Source organism: Phaethon lepturus, unplaced genomic scaffold, assembly GCF_000687285.1.
Source record: "Phaethon lepturus isolate BGI_N335 unplaced genomic scaffold, ASM68728v1 scaffold12658, whole genome shotgun sequence".
In the NCBI taxonomy this organism is placed as follows: Eukaryota; Metazoa; Chordata; class Aves; order Phaethontiformes; family Phaethontidae; genus Phaethon; species Phaethon lepturus.
This window is the reverse complement of record NW_010559773.1, coordinates 1,300-18,877: the sequence shown is the minus strand read 5'-3', so window position 1 is coordinate 18,877 and position 17,578 is coordinate 1,300. Positions and strand designations below refer to the sequence as shown.

At 37.1% G+C, this 17,578-nt stretch overlaps 1 protein-coding gene across 1 annotated transcript in view; it reads right to left on the bottom strand.

Annotated features, from left to right (window-relative positions):
• The window catches only part of PLOD2 (procollagen-lysine, 2-oxoglutarate 5-dioxygenase 2), a gene marked incomplete at its 5' end in the record, with an annotated part of 29,929 nt that extends 14,833 nt beyond the window's left edge, over positions 1–15,096 (bottom strand). The window contains 8 exons of the mRNA XM_010293485.1: positions 2,889–3,010; positions 3,716–3,841; positions 6,543–6,548; positions 7,499–7,600; positions 10,605–10,702; positions 11,505–11,568; positions 13,607–13,719; positions 14,904–15,096. Coding sequence (XP_010291787.1) covers positions 2,889–3,010; positions 3,716–3,841; positions 6,543–6,548; positions 7,499–7,600; positions 10,605–10,702; positions 11,505–11,568; positions 13,607–13,719; positions 14,904–15,096 — 824 coding nt within the window. The remainder of the gene's footprint in view (positions 1–2,888; positions 3,011–3,715; positions 3,842–6,542; positions 6,549–7,498; positions 7,601–10,604; positions 10,703–11,504; positions 11,569–13,606; positions 13,720–14,903) is intronic.
• Between the last annotated feature and the right edge of the window lie 2,482 nt (positions 15,097–17,578).

Sequence of the window (17,578 nt, the reverse complement as noted above, 5' to 3'; positions counted from 1 at the left end):
TTAAAGAAATAAAGAACCAGCTGTAAGAGGGTCTGATATATTCTTTGTGGACAAAGGCAAAAAAAAAGAGACAAAGAAATGCTATTTTACGGGTTCAAGGGATGTATCTGCAGAGAAAATACTCAGACAACATGCAGCTAAGCTTTACTTCTCTTTATTCTACTTTATTCTCCTCCCTTTTTATTCTGTTTCAGCCCATAAGGAAAGCTGTACACTCCTGTTTGCCAATATGGTTGAACTGTAACAAGTCTTTGCTGACTGCACAATTTTGGGCCCTTTCCAGCAGCTATCCAACTTTCACAAGCGCAAGAGAGGGTTTTCCATGTCAAGAAGCAGCAATAAAGTAAATGCTTCAATTATTCTTTATAATGTGAATGAGAAACATAGATAGAGGTTTTGCTGTATGGGTATGGATGAAATAATGTCATTTTCCTCACATTTGTATTGACATAAGTCTTATTTAGAGACCTTCGCAGTGATTTATCACCAATTTTTACTGAGCCAAAAGGGGAAAAAAAGATATAAGGAGAAAACTGACCCAACCACATTGCATACTCGAAAGTATTTTGATGAAAACAAACTAGACCTTCAATGTTTAAGTTCGCACTTCCCTTTTTTTTTATTCTATCACTAGGCACTGAACTGTATTAATTGAAGCCTGTTTTTCTGTCTCAGACAAATAAACTTTTTGTGTGAAATGTGCAAGTGAGGAGACCAAATTAATGCTAAATCTACTGGAAATTAACAGAGAGATACTAAAATCAGATAATTTGGAAGAGAGAGAAAGGAAGTGTTTGAGGCAGATGGAACAAAACTATCAGTCAATAACGCATATAGTGGCAGGAGAAAATTAATCAGAAGACTGGATGATTCAGTATTTTTGGCATGGCTTCATTCCACACGCATCATGTTTTCTCTATATGCTATGCATCTCTTTAGGACAGAATCTTTAATAAAGCAGCCTTTCAAAGCAGGAGCAACATGGGTCAAGTTATATCCAAACAATGGATAACACATCACAGTGTAGCATATACAGTGGTAGACATCACAGGTATGATTATCTCCCCACTATACATAACAGAATTTGAAGTTATTTTGTGCAAATATACATTTAAATTACTATTTTTTATCCACAGATCAAGCAAAGATCATATGTCATATTAAAACCAAGTCACTAGGTTCTATCAAAAGATGACAGGTTGAAAGATCTTTGGGTGGGATTTAGTGGCAGTATAGCAATTGTTTACACTAAAGATTCTGCCTTATGGTGTCTATATAACACCAAAGAGGAAAAGGCAACTCTGGAAATTCCACCTCAGTTAAACTTAACATACAGTACTTCAAAAAGTTTGCAAACATAGTACATTTGCTTTAGAGACTACTGGAAATAAAGAAGGAATGATTTATGAACATGCAAATGGCTGCTTACGCTACCACTGGACATCTGCATCATTTCCTAGAAAGGTTACAGGGAGGGGCTTGGACTTCAGCCAGGTAACACTTTCCCAGTGGCTTCAGCACAACAAAACCCCATTTAAACTAATTTCCGAGACCACCACGGAGAGTCCTTCATGCTTTCAGTTGATGCCATGAACAGCCTATGCTATCCTCTCAACCCCTGAACACAAAAGAAAAGGACCTTTTGGAAATAATTGCTCTGCTGTGACATTCATGGAAGATTTGCGAGAGAAGAGAGTGGAAGAATTATGCACGAATGAAGCCTGCCCAAGGGCCATACCAAGGCCTTGGCGGGATCCTAGTCTGTAAATGTCCATAATCAGACTGATGGGCATACTGGGAGAGCCTTGAGCAACTCTGTAGTAGTAGCCAGTGCTGTAGCCACTAGGAGACCGCTTGACAGGCAGGTCTGACATGGAATACAAGGTTCAGATTTAGGCCTGACAAGTGCCAGGTTTTAAAAGCTAGAGTTGGATACCCTAGTAAGAATGAAAGGAAAAAAGGACAAAGGAAGAAAAAGCAAGACCAAGGATAAGATAAAGTCAGTTGCCTTTGCAAGTCCTTTTTTTTATTTATTTGTTTTCCTGAAAGCAGAAACTTCTGCTAAGGCACTTCTAAAGGATACTCCTGCCTCTTTGAACCATAGGAAGAAACAGAATTCTGTCACCTGTATGCCCAGGACAAGCTTTAGCCATATTTTTACTTAAATGTAATGACATTTTAAAAAAAGGGGGGGGCGAGAGGGAGGGTGAAAGACAACAAAAGTGGACTTGTTAAATGCATATCCAATGCAAGAGGTACTTCTGTTCTGTGAAATCACTCTGTGGTAAGTCTGCTTGAAAAGGATTTGGATAAAAAATAAAACCACATTAAAACCAAATACATTTTCAGAAGATACACTGCAATTAGAATTTCTATTTACATATGCACCTACTTCCACCTTTTTTTAAATTACTGCTGCATGCAATTTTCTGCACAAACTTTTTATTAAAATCTGTTGTATTGTACCATCTATTTAATTTCAATGGCACTCTTTTTAAAAAAAAATATTTGAACTTTACAGTTTATGCTCATCATGTTTTTATTATATAACCATGTTTGAGATAATTATAACGTAAAAAATCTGACATCTCTTTATTTCTTTTTATTCTACTATTGTCTATGCCTTCATTAGAAGAGAAGATGACAGACTATCAAAGTAGTCCAAACTGGAGAGATGTTTTCACAATGACCAAGAGCTTTTCATATTAGACAGAAACCATGAAATACTCAACAGTTCATACATTACATCTAGATCTCGTTCTACCACAAAAGCTCCCACTTTTGTGTCTTAAGACATAAAGTTGTTAGTGTTTAAAATGCAAAATAATATACATAAAAGATAAAATGTTAGCGTATGCAACATAACAGATTAATAAATTAGAATTTACATTCCCATGTTCCGGGCATCTGCTTGACTCAGATTTTCTTCAGGTCCAACAATTTTTATATTTCTGATAATGTTCTTGGCTTTATCCCAGAATTTCTTGATGTGCTTTTCATGGTAAACCTCCTGTAATCATGTTAACATTGTTTATAGTGAATGAAAAGTACAAGTTGCTGTGAAATCATAAACATAGTGTCCAAGAACACATTGTATTCTATCCTAAACAAACAGATGGCAAACAGTATTTGAAGAGATTCCAGTATGTCATTAAAACGAAACTCTTCTGTCCAAAATCTTAGCAAAAGAATCCAACACATCAGCAATGTGAACTTTTGCTGTACCTCCAGAACAATGATGAAAGATTCACATACTGTTTATGCAATATTTGTTCAGAATATTTATGATCTTCAAAAACCATCCTACAACCTCAGTGGCACACAGGAGTTTATGCCACTCCAGAATGGCTTTAGAGAGGGAGCTGCCACCTGTACCCAGGTGGACAGTCACAATCATTGTTTCTTTAAAATGTAGTCACAGTGATTGTTTCTATAATTTTTAATTACCCTATCCCTAATTTAAGAGATCTCAGCTGCATGCAATGCTTCCAACCCAGTGCCCTCATTTGTATCTTTTGCGTATTATGGTTGACATTAGAATATTAAAATACTGGGTAGGATTTTCCCCCCTCTATGATAAAAAAAGCTATTCAGTCTTTTATATTAATTTCAAATACCATATGACTTCTGGCTGAAGCAAAGAAACCCAGCATAGCTTTCATTCATAACATAGTTTCCAAAATTGAAGCTTTGTACAATAGTACATCATACTTACATTATTATGAATGAAGATACCAAGTGCCTCCTTTGGGTAGTCCAGAGTCAACAGTCTGTCTAAAAATTTAGGTAGGAAAGGAGTGGGTTGTTCAATGAAAACACCAATTATTACTCTTGGATATTCCTAAAAAAAATGATATTTTGACACAACCAATAAGACTTGCCTCTTTTCTAAGATTAGTTATATTAAAGAGCAACTAATGTCATATTGTAGTAACTTAGGCCACACAGCTTTCAAACAACCAAAACCAATTAGCTCAAAAGTGCTATACCCCCTGTTTATTTTCACTGACTTCACTAAATAAGCAAAGAGAATGGATTTAATATTGCTAGAAAACTATCTGAATTCCAATAATAGAAACTAGAAGTAGAAAATAATGGTTTTTAAAATTCTTACTTTAAAAAAAATTAAACAGCAAAAATGTATTGCAGAAACTACACCTAGAACTGCATGGCAAATTCATTTTTTCAAAGTAATACATACATATATATTAAATTTATGAGAAAAATATAGGGAAGACCAGGTTTTTTTGAAGGTAGTTAAAGAATAAATAGCACAAAATATTTTAGTCATCTGTGTTTTAAGCCAAAGACTGCAATACCCTCCCATACGTGTATATGCACTATTTCCCCCTGACCATTATTAAGTGGGCTCTGCATTACTTCCCTACTCACAGATTTTATCAAGACCTTTGATGAAGTAACTAGAGCTTCTCCCCTTGCATCCAAGGGTATTGAAGTTTTATCCACCTTATTTTAATGTTAATTCACAACTTTTGAACAGTGGTATTAATTTCTGGTTTGCACATGCTTGATATAGAAATGACGACCACTAAAACAAACCTAGATGGTACTTTCGTGTACTCCTAAAATATATTATTACATTATGCGAGACAAAAAAAATTTAACCTTCAAAGGCTTTGACTCCTACAGAAAGAAATGCACTGATGAAACAAAAATTTTTTCCACCTCTAAAACAGACAGTTAGTATAAACATCTAACTCACTACAAGGCTCAGAGAGAAACCTTATATGAGTATAAACGGCCACAAGTTAGCTTTCCTTAAGCAAGCCAATAGCCACTTGGAGTGTCTGGATAAACTATCAGCACATGTTGAGATTTCACAGCATCACTGTCTACATCGGAAACCCAGAAACATACTGGCAAACACATCCGACCAGAAACATTAGGCACCAATGTTTACCCTGACTACCCCCTATTCACAATTTTATCTGCAAACCTAATACATATTTATGCAGACTGGTTTTTCACAACCACTGAGTGAGTGACAAATTTTGGAAGAAATTCAGGACAATGCTCTGTGTAGTCATACTGAGACAAAGTCCAAGAACCTTTGCCACAAGAGGCACCAGTGAAGCAGGAGGATGAGCGAGGTCATCCTTTCCATCTGCAATAGGAAGGCTCCATATCAGTAATAAACTTTAGGATTTAGGAAGGAGCTCTAGGGCAATTAAGTTTGTTATCCAATTTAATTTTAAGTTTCAGCAAGAAAAAAAAATTTAAGTGGCAAAAATTTACACTCATTGAGCAAAGGTGCATTCTTCAACTTATTTACTATTGACCTGCTTTGATCTGGGCAGGTAGCTAATTTGGGGGTGGCAGGGGCTGCTGAGCAGAGAAGAAAGCAGTTACTGAGTGTTTCCACACCTCAGCCATGGTCAGAGCATGGGAGGTCTTGTTCCTGTGAACAGGACAAGGATCAAGCAAATGACTCTGCATTTGTGGCTCTCAGCTCCTTCCCAGGTAACCCCAAAGCTCATCCCTTCACAGGCCATTCTCCCAGCATCTGCTCACACTGACCCTGGTAGTACCTTGGGCTCTTCTGCTCATCCACGGCAGAACAACCTGTACAGCCATGGCAATGCTTCCACCCAGCTCTGCTTTGCATGCACCTACCTCTGACCTTCAAAGAAGGAATGATACCCTTGTGCCCATGAGGCAAGGCAGTATTATTTGAGCGCCTTGTTCCATGCTGGAGCTTATCGGTTTTGTACTCCTAAGGTCAAGGTCTGTAGGTAAGCCTATCCCAAAACACTGAAACCACAACACCTAAGCATATTGAGTCAAGGACCCGTTCATGCCAGAATTCATCAAAAGGAACTCAAAACCCAAAACACAGTTGGTATAAGCAAATCTGATATAACAAATCTGATTCTCTACTTGCCTACAAGAAGAACAAGCAAAATCCTCAGAAGGTATGAGTGCATCAGCACAGAAAGTTAAATAAAACAATATAGGAAGAATGATTAGAGGCACAGAGTTAGTATTGCTCTTTTTACTGAAGATTTCTTGTAAAGTAGCAACCGGCCAGGCCAGAACAGAAAGCATGTTCAGAAAATGAAATATTGCTTGTACTCAGAAATGCCTGAAGTAAACACTTCCACTGAGGCCAAGGAAAAGTCTCGTTATTTCTGCTGGCAGAGTGAGTGAGGTATGAAGTCCAAAGAAAGAATTACAGTAAGGAAGACACGTTCCAAGTAGATGTACATAAACTATAGGAAGCAATAGAGTAAGTCATTGCAAGTCACTCCCCATTACTGGCTTTAAGATTTAACTGTTCCCCAACCATGTTTTAATTGCAAACACCATTAGGAAAAACTTAAACAACTTCTCCTCAGGTAAACTTTATGTTGAGAGCACAAGCACTATTTCAGTAGAACACCATTTGAGTGCTGTATTTTCAAAGCAAAATTTAAATCAAAAAAAAAAGATATAAGAATTGGAATGTTATTACAATTCCAGCAATGACTTTTTAAATTTACATTCCAGCCCATACGTTGCTTATTGTCCAGAAATTCTTTCACTTCGTCCTTTCATTAAAGATACGCCACTACTTCTTTCATGCTATCCTGAACATGGCCCTCCAAGACCTGTTCTCATTCAAATTCTCAATACAGAACAGAAATGAAACAGCTGCTGGAAACAGCCTGTTAAGAATAATGACAATGTTCTTTTAAGTACAAGACTTACATTTCCACATGGTAGATCTTAGTATTTACTCTGCCTAAAATTTACCAAGTATGAGCTGAAATATTCACAAAAACTCTAAAGACATGATGCTTGGAGCCCAAGACCCAAAGTAAGTTCCCAAGTATTTGGTATACACACACGCCTGTGTACCTGTATGTTTGCCCGACAAGAATTCTGAAGACTTATCTCAATTACATCAGATTTATTCTACAGATACACATTTGCATATACAATATAGATATTTGCATAATCCTTTCCAACGTGAAGCAGTTTTGACTATTTCTCTATATCTCTCAGAAAACCGTACCTGTAACCATGTTAAGGTTAACTGTTAATCTCTGTTTGTAACAGAGATTAAACTGTATGTGTATTATTAAACTTGATGTGTATTCAAAGTTTTTGTAGGTCTGCAGTTAGAAATATGAAATATCTAAAGAGTTTTTCTATCCCTCAAAAATTATACTTATGCACTTGAATCATAAATGATTCAAAAATTATTCATTCACCTTCAGTGAACAGAGGTAAGGATCTGGAAGGCTTTTGGGGGTAGGATCATCTTCAGTAATACTGGGGAAACCTACATTAAAATGCATGCATAAAAACATTTCTGCAAGTATTGACATTTCCAGTAAATTACAATTCCATCTTTACAGTTTCATACACCAGAAAAAATATCCTGAGGTGTCTAAGGAAGATAATATTACATACTGAAGCCACTTTGCCTCAGAACTCACTATACATCTATCAAATGGATTCAAAAGGGTTTTGTTCTTGTGAAAAGTATTCTTACCGTTACTGCTGACAGGTCTAGTAAGTCTAAATCACAAATACCGCAACCAGTTTCCCGTGTCCAAGCATTCGGGATATAGTTTCCCAAATAATTCAAGTGAATCTGGTAAATAAATTAACAATTCAGATTAATGAAACGTGCGTGCAAATGGTGACTTGTACCTTTTAAAGAATTCAGACTTACTCACTGAATCCCTTATACCTAAAGGCAATTGACTCTGGGTTTTTTTCTTTATTTAAGATTAAAAAACACAAACACACACAAAAATAGCTGGTAAAAGCTGTTTCTTCTTCTTTTCTTTTACAAACCAGAGATGATATTCTCCTAGCACCAATATTTATTGCTTCAGTTAAACCAAAGGTTGTTGCAAGCATAACAAGTACCAGCTAAATGCTTGTATGACTTCCAACACACAGACTATATATCATTCAGCTTTCAAAACCTGTTAGCTATGACTTCAAGAAAAAATAAAATTAAAAAAAAAAATCAAAAAACATTACAGTTTCATTCTTTTCCCAATTCTGAGAATTATCATGTGCCTGTTTTGGCTGGGATAGAGTTAAATTCCTTCATAGCAGCTAGTGTGGGGCTGTATTTTGGATTTGTGCTGGAAGCAGTGTTGATAACACAGGGATGATTTAGTTACTACTGAGCAGTGCTTACACAGAGTCAGGGCCTTTTCTGCTTCTCACCCCACCCCACCCGCGAGGGGGCTGGGGGTGCACAAGAAGCTGGGAGGGGACACAGCCGGGACAGCTGACCCCAACTGACCAAAGGGATATTCCAAACCATATGATGTCATGCTCAGCATATAAAGCTGGGGGAAGAAGGAATGAATTCCTTCTTTTCCTTTGCTTGTGTGCGTGGCTTTTGCTTTCCTTATTAAACTGTCTTTATCTCAACCCATGAGTTTTCTCACTTTTACTCCTCTGATTCTCTTGTCCATCCCAGCGGGGGGTGGAGTGAGCGAGCAGCTGCGTGGTGCTTAGTTGCCAGCTGGGGTTAAACCATGACATATCAACACTTTACAAAAAACACAAAGAGTGACCATATGAAAAACACATAGAAAATATAGAAGATAGGTGCCCAGATGATGTATTTTTGACAATCTATGCCAAGATTCAGAAGCCAGCCAGTAGAACACATTTTAAAGCAGCATCTAGCTTCTTAACACATTTTGAATCGCCACTGAACAAAATCTGTACTTTTTCTGTCTATGGGCTGCCTGGACTGCCCTGTCCTCCTGGATCCCACAGGAAGTCTGTGCAGAACTCCACTCTACTGCCATTTGCAATGGTTAAGGGATCTCTTATGCCAGGGGAAGTCTGCCTTCATGAAAGCTGCTATTCATTCCTGTTCTACTGCCCTCATCAAAAACTGGAAGGTTAGAATATAATTTTGCATAGAAAACACACTCCAGCCTAATACTCAATCTGTATTTTACCGTATTTTGGGTATTTGTTTATGTATGCTGAAAATCATTCTAGATAGATTATAAATAATAAATAGAATTGCTTGAACTTAATTTCAGAGATGTACAATAAAGTCTACAAAAATTAATTCTTTTTTTCCACAAAAAGTCATTGCACTTCAGAAAAAAAAAAATTTACATGTTCAGATGGCAGGATAATTTAGTATCCATTTCAAAGAAGTGTCTCTGACCAATGCTATTTACTAATGGGCAAACTAATGAGATTAAATACAAACCAGAAGGTTCTTATAAACTAAAAACTTTTACTATTTGGAATTAATTTTGGGGAAATACTTTCATGATAATTTATTTACTAACTAGTGAAAACTTCTTCCAATCCCATTATATTATTGTCCTCTCCTATTCTATGTTTAAAACCAAAGAATCTAATCACATTGACAAAGTGATATACAGCAAGAGTTTTCTTGGTTTTAAGCAGAGATTGTGTTTTGTTTAATGTAGCAAAACCTGTGGATTAGTATAAGGAGTTCCAACCTAAACTGCTTGCCCAACTGTAAAATACAGTACCTTTCTTTTCTTTGTCAAAGTGCCAGCAAAGGCGGTGATGATAGATAACCTGAGGATTTGATTCATGCAAAAGTAACTAGCAACATGGAAGAAACTGGTCACGTATTTCACCACTGTTGAGTGGTTATAAGCCAAACGGATAACAGCATCGTTATAGTCACTAAATCCAAAGATGAAATACAGTGCAAAAACTAAGAATCAGGAGTCACTGGGGTATTAGTGAGTTTCAAGCTTTATTTCATTCTCCTGGGAGGCATTTTTCTGAAAATAAGGAGCTACAGTAAGGAAGATGTATCCAGGAGAACTTAGAAGGTAGCTGCCAACAGAGGCTATTAGAAATTATACACTTTTACACTTCTTTGCCATGTAACAAAAAAGTGCAACTGCCACATGACCAAAATGTAACCATTTCTCTCAGAGAAACTTGCCAGCTCCTCTGGACCACCAAATCCTTGCACATGAACAAAAGCTGCTGAAACAGCTGTTTCACAGGGCAGAGACAGTCCTCTGCCATAAACCCAAAGCTCATGAGCCAAGGCTACATTGCAGGCAGTGATCAATGACACTGAAGATGCAACAACAAAAGTCAGCCGTGTGTGTATACACACACATATATATTTTTGCCTATATACAATATATTTATTTTATATATGTGTATACAAATACACACCAAGATCTGCAGTAGGATCAGATGAGTTACTGTTTTGTACCCCAGTCTGTGACTCTTGGTTAGATTTTTCCCCTGCTGAAAACCTGTTGTTCTGATTACCGCTTAACAACCAGATACACATTCTTCACTAGCGTCAAGAATTATTTTGTGATAGTGAACAGATTAACATAAGCTTACTCGCTTCTAATATCCCACGCTACAAAGAATTTGGGAGCAGAATGAGTTGTTTCAGCAGCAACAACAAGTTAGAGTGATAGCAAAACAACATGGTGGAGAGAGCTATTAGAATGGGTTTTTTATCCTTGCAATTCTTATTAACATTAATTGGAAATGAGCAGTGGTGGTGTGCTGTAACTGTTTCCGACTCTTCCACCATTGGTTTTGCCTCTATTAAAATTGCCATCTTTGCACAAAAATTAAAACAAACTGCCACTCACTTTAGTTGGACCATTTCCATGAATGGTGATTGGTAATGTGTCGTACACTGAATTCCTTGCTCTTACTTTTCCTTCTTCAAATTTCAAAAGGACATCATCTGAAAAATCCACAAAGATCATACAGTAATAACGGCTTATAAATAAAAGCTAAAATTTCAGAGTTCTTTATGTTCTTTCTGATACAATGTACCTCGCTGTTGCTATCATTGTCAATGTTACTTATTTGGAAACTTTTGTTCAATTTTTTAACTAGACCTTGAACTCTAAGCTCTTTATGCTAAATAAGATTACATCAAACTTCAGAGTTTGCCATCAGCAGCCTTCAGTATTTGAGTAAATCTACTTTAAAAATAAAACTAATTTTGTGCTAACGATATTTATAGAGAAATCATAGTTATTTCAGATATGATCTGACTATAAAAAGTTGTTCCATAATTGGAAGTTAAAGGTAAGAAAGGAAGTTTGCACAGATAACATTTATCACTTTAATATCATGACAATTAAATAAAGGAAATTCCACATTATTCCATATTCCATTTTATTCTGTACAGCCATTTGCTTAAGAACATCTAAAATGCAATTTTAATTACCAATCCTACTCCTGTAACTAAATTTGTGAAAGGCAGATGGAAAAATCGTTCTTAAATTTGTATTTATTGCTAACTTTAGTTTATTGAAAGCATTTTTTCTATTTTAAATCAACTATTTTATCAATGGGAGAAATTAATTAATACTAAATCCAAAAGACCTGTAACTAATCTGGTTACTCTGGTAATCAGGTTTATCCATTCAAATACTTCTTTAAAACAAGCATACGTTCAGGGAATGATATTCATGGTTAAGCAATGAAAGTGTTAATAACAGTTAATAAAACATATAACGTGCAAATCATACACTTACCAACAGCTCCATTTAGGGTCTGGAAAATTGTACATTTGTGATCCAAAGTAATGTTAATGCGTTCCTGAAATAAAAGTGGCAAAGATGTTGAGGCATTCTAAAAGCCAATGTTTTTATGGTAATGTTACAGTTATACTGCAGTGGCAGCAAGTAATCAGGCAAAACTACTCTACATATTCAACTTTTAGATATAACTCTTAATTTTATACTGTTAAGTTTTTCTATATTCCTGAGTTGTACAGCTGTATAGCAATCAGTTTTATATATGCAAAAACTTTAGATAAACTTGAAGCATACGGGTCATAACTCTTCAAAGACGCTTCAATTTGGCAGTATAAGCCAAAGAAAATTTGTGTCTTACCTTAAAAAAATTAACCAGTCCTGGCCAAGCAACAAAACATACTATGCTTCACAGTCTCAAAAATAAAAAAGCTAGATCTAAGTATCACATGAGCATCAAAAACACCACAAGTGTTAAAACACATTCCTAATATTGTATTATAAATAAGAGTCTAAATAGGATTAAAAGTAGCTTGTTTTGAAGTTTTAACATGTTGATCATATTACCTGTTTATACAGATAACATACTCTGTTTTGGTCTTCCAAGATTTTTTTACATATTCTACAGCACTGGACACTACCATACAGAAAATCAGTGCTAATGCACAGTACAGCATCCCACACTAAGTGCCACAGAGAGGCTTGTTGAATCACAGTGCAGAGGTACACATATTTTGTCTAGAAGACAATCTGTTTAGATAGCTAATTGTATTACTTTTGACTTTGGTACAGTCAGCTTTAATGTCTCTACATCCTGTCCTTTCAATTGCATATCTAGCATCTGACTTAATTTGCGTAAAATCAATTCAAACATTAAGGGCTGAAAAGAATGTCCAGTGAGGAGTGGCTAAGGACTTTGGGCTTGTCTAGTTTGGGGCAAAGGAGGCTGAGGGGCAACCTCATTGCTCTCCACAGCTTCCTGAGGAAGGAAAGTAGAGAGGGAGATGCTGTCTCTTCTCCCTGGGATCCAGTGATAGGATGCGTGGGAATGGTTCAAAGCTGTGCCAGGGAAGGTTTAGACTGAACATTAGGAAGCATTTTTTTACTGAGAGGGTGGTCAAACACTGGAACAGGCTTCCTAGAGAAGTGGTCAACGCCCTAAGCCTGTCAAGTGTTTAAGAGGTGTTCAGACAATGCCCTTAATAAAATGCTTTTGTTCAGCTTTGTATTGGTCACGCAGTTGGACTAGATGATCTTTGTAGGTTCCTTTCCAACTGAAATATTCCATTCTATTTCTGTACCTGTATCTAAACATGCCTGATGTTTCAGGCGTAACTTAATATAAAAACATACATGTATTTCAGCTTTGTAGGTTCCTTTCCAACTGAAATATTCTATTCTATACATATATTTCAGAAATTTCACATCTGCCTTAAGCATACAAATGCTCAGAATCAACCTCAAAATTCTGCAGTATCAGCTTCTAAATGTCTTTTTGCATCAATACATTGTTAACTTTCCTTAGCCCTTTCTTTCCAGCATCAGGGCCATGCTTCTGACATTTATCATGCTTTAGTGCTGCTACTCAGCAGAGAACTTTATTAAGCTAGGGCACGGAGAGGTCTTCACCAAAAATTTACGATGCAGCTTTATTGAACGTATCTGCACAAAAAAATGAAGCGCGAGGCAGCTGCAGGCAGGATCTGAAATGGCAGCAAGCCAAAATATAAAACACTGGATCAGCAAGTAGTTCAGTGACATCCTGGAAAAATGCCACGTTCTCTGGCCGTCAAACTGCCAAATACATGGGACCCTCATTGAGATGAATGTGTCCAATCATATACCTCAGAGCTATTATTTCTAACAATGAAGCACAACCTGCCTGGATCTGCAAACAGCCTGAAATGATATATCAAGTCATGAACCTTTGGAAGCCTGTTCATCATTCCGACAATAGGAACCTCAGGAGAACAAACACAACCATCAACATGGTACTCAGGAATAGAGAGACAGCATTCCTTTTATTTTTATTCCTCGATGTTTTATGAGAAGTAGCATGTTATTTCAAGCAGAAAGAAATGAGAAAACCAGTCACTACCTACCCTTGCCAATGGGTCAACATAGATTTTGGTGTAAAACAGCTGGTCATCATCATTATCCTGCAGATTCCATTGCTGCACAATACGATTTATATATGGAGCATAACCAATAAATCCTGCAATATCACACACACGTAAGTTATTTCCATAAAAACAACTACTGAGCCAATGCTGTCCACCAGTCAAGGACTTCATTCTGACTGTTTGGTGCCAGCAAATGAAAAGTATGGAATTCATACAACTTGGCTCAAAATCCAGTTTTCTTCCTGTGATATGTACCAATTCTGTTTTAAAGAGTTAACAATTAAGGGTTATTTTTATACCAATGCTATTTGAAGTGAAAAAATAGGAAACAGATCTATTTAAGATGGTCCCGAGAACTCCAAAGCATGAGATTAGACTACTACTGTTCCCAAGAAGTCCATCTGTGGAAAATGTTTCATTTTCAGCAATCACTTCTTGCTGGCAGAGACGCCTGAATTTAATACTGCCCAAACAAAGACAATTCAACCCAAATCAAATATACATTATGTTTAAGCCCCCATCCCCTCCCAAAAAAAAAGTTAGGACAGATAGGTGAGGTAAAGAAGGGAGGGAAAGGAATGGGGACACTCCCAGATGGCTACATGCTGCCCAGCACCATGTGCCTAGGAGAAATGACATAGTGTGCTCTGTAGCAGTTAAACATCAGTGTCAGTGCATGTATTAATAATTGCAAAATTATTACCAGAGATGGCATTTAAAGGAGAACTCCAGAATTAATACATCTTTGAGATTAACAGGAATAACTCATACTTCTCTTTGAATGAACTGCCTAAGACATGCTGATGGGTCAGGCAGAGCTACCAGCACACCTACACTGTATACAAAGATCCCCAAGAACAAGGTAGGTAAGTCAGAAAATTCTGTGACCCAGCTAAACCGTGCTTATAATCAGCACATACTGCTTTGATTGGGCTTGTACACTAGATTGTTTCTGAAGCAGATTCAATTAGTGTCAATTGGGTCATCCCTGCACAGCATTTCATTGCAAGGCTCAGTTGATTGCTCGACTGCTACTTTACTTACCTGCTTTTTATAAGTTATTGGAAATAAATACTATTTAAGTTTGAATGAAAAGTATTATTGAGCACAGAAGAGGAGCTAGTCAAGTGGGGAGAAGGGGAAGACATCAGATCCAGTCCTCAATTTTATAGTTGGGGAATTCAGGAACAGTTCCACATACAAATACATAAAACAGGTAACAGCAGTGAGTCATGTTCAAGCCCAAGAGTTTAATGTGTTCAAGAATCACACTTGCCTCCCGAGTTCAGGAATCGTTTTCCACTCCGGACAACAGGATACTTGTCAGCTAGCCTTTTATCTGGCCAAACTAGTCCATCTGCTGCAAACACCACTTTATGATTAGTTTCATGAAATTTCTTTAGCAGTTCTTCAGGGCCCCCCGCAAAGATAACATCATAGCTGAAAATAAAGAAAAGATATCCATTAGACTGATTTTAATGCTTATGTGTTCACAAGTGGGTGGACTACTTAAATTTTATTCTGAAAAATTACTCATTAAATCATGTTTTGCCACCATGTAAAAACCCTATACCCTTCTAGAAGAAAAACTTCAATCAACACTTTTTATCCAATACAGCTTCCCATTATATTTACATTAAGTTTTTTTTAACCTTCCACATTTTGGACATTCTTTTTCCTTCAGATTTTGTCTACTTGAAATTGATTTTCATATTTCACGTATTGTGAAAAAAAGTATATATTTTTCCCATTAGAAAACTTTTTAAGAACAACAACAAAAAAATAAAAATCTAAACTTAACAGATGAAATAGAATAGGACTGAAAGACTATTTGGGTGACTCACTGGGGAAAAACTCTGGATGATCTTGTTCCAAAACACAATGTCATTGACTTTCTTCTGAAAAGTCTTATCAAGAAGGCACTTCGGTATTTCTCAATAAAGTCTAGTTGCCCATAAACTTAAATTGTGTTGCATCCTGGCAATATACAGTTTTCTCCTTCAACCTCTTTAATGTGCTGAAGACTTCAGAAGGCTCTAAACTTCACAATATCTATTTATGAAAAACTTCACCTGCCTTTGTGTGTTCATCATTTTACTCCCAACTCCTATTGAGGACAAAGACCTAAAGGTGGAGGCCTCATCTGCAAAAACAGCAGTTACCCAGAGCCGAAGATCAGCACTACCCCAAAACAAAGAAACATGCATGGGTTTGGCAAAGGTAATATAAGAATGTAGTATCACAAGCCTAGTGATTTTTTGATGTTGAACCGTATCTAAATCAATGCCTCTGGAAAAAAAACCACACACAAAACCAAAACCTCGAAAGATATATATAAACGCTTAAATTATTCAGAATATAAGGTTCCTTTGTTTGTACTTGAGACCTACATATAAAATCATTAATGTGCAAACCACTTCAAGGTTCATTTTACACAGCATGAAATCATGACACAGTAATATTGGAATCATGTCACAGATTAGGCTCTGGCTGAAAAAGCAAAATATTTGGATTTAATGGCAGCATCTCAGTCTCACAGCTCCCTCAACTGAATGCAGGCATAATCTTATTCCACACACATACCTTAGTAACAGAAAATCATCAGCCCTGATACAGAGGAATGGTACAGCTACCAAAAATCAAAAGGTCTAACCCTGATCAAGATTTTGTTCTTGCAAAGTCTTTTAGCTGGGTTAAGAAGGACAGCAGTACCTCCACCTGCAGTACACAGAACTTTTTGCATTGCAATGCATTACTCAGCAATAGTGCCAATAGATCAACTATTACTGACTTCCAGTACTACTTTGTTACAGTTCTGAAATTATGTGAAATATCCTCTCTTCAAAGGGTATTTCGTGCAATTGGCCTCAGAGAACTGAGCAACAGCTGGCTTACAAATGCAAAAGAAAAGACTTCCACTCTAGAGCGAAGTATGAACCCTGGAGAGGAAGTGTGTTATGCAGTCTATATAAAGAAGTGGGTTTCCGAAAACTCTCACTGTTTTGTTTTTCTGTGACTTTGGCAGAAGAAGGAAAAAAAAAAAGTACTATTTGGAGCTTCCCCAGTTTTGCAAAAACTGACTGTTTCTGCTCAAATGTACAGGAATACACTTCCCTCCCTTTTCCATTCAATTGGTGTAGCCCAATACAAAGCCAGAAGGAGCCTGAAGAACATGCAAGAAACAGGAGACAAGTTGAAGACAGACAAAAACAGAGATTTGTCTGAGGCTTTAACTTAATAGCTTATGGCAGGCTGTGCTTCTCCTCTTTGATCAGGTTAGTGCTGCTGCTGCAATGACTTACAGCTGCGGGAAGGAACCAAACACCCCTGGAACACTGGCTTCCAAGGACTGTCATTCTGGAAAAGCAAGCCAAAATTGAGCAATATGCTGGGCTAGCCACAGGCTCTGCTCTCTGCTTGTGAAAGGGATATGCTACTTCATACAGCACAGTTTATAATACATAGCACAGTACAGAGCTGCTAAACTGCATTACCAATTACTGTAAACTTTACACACTAATGGATATTATGCTGGAGTATGAATCCAGCATGGACCTACATTTTCCACTAACTTTCATGGTCATCTATTTTGTCAAGAGGTGACTTACTGCCACCGCACCTCCACCCACCCAGGACCTCCACCAGCCTTCCACCCCTTGCTGCCAGCCTCCCCATCAGCTGCTTTATGAGGCTCTTGCTTTTCTCTCCAGGCAACAGGAAAACTTCTAGAGTCAAACTGAAACCTATAAACCCATCTTTTTCCTTGCTTACCTGCTATGTCAGATTACGTTCAGTCTATCTAGCACTCAACTCCTGCTGTAAAGGAGGATTCACCTCAGGTCTACACCGATAAGACAGGTATCACGAACAGGTCCGAGGACTATCCTTGACAGTTTATACTGTTGTTATGGGTGATGCACGTAACTTTAAACAGGGCTTCAAAATTTGACA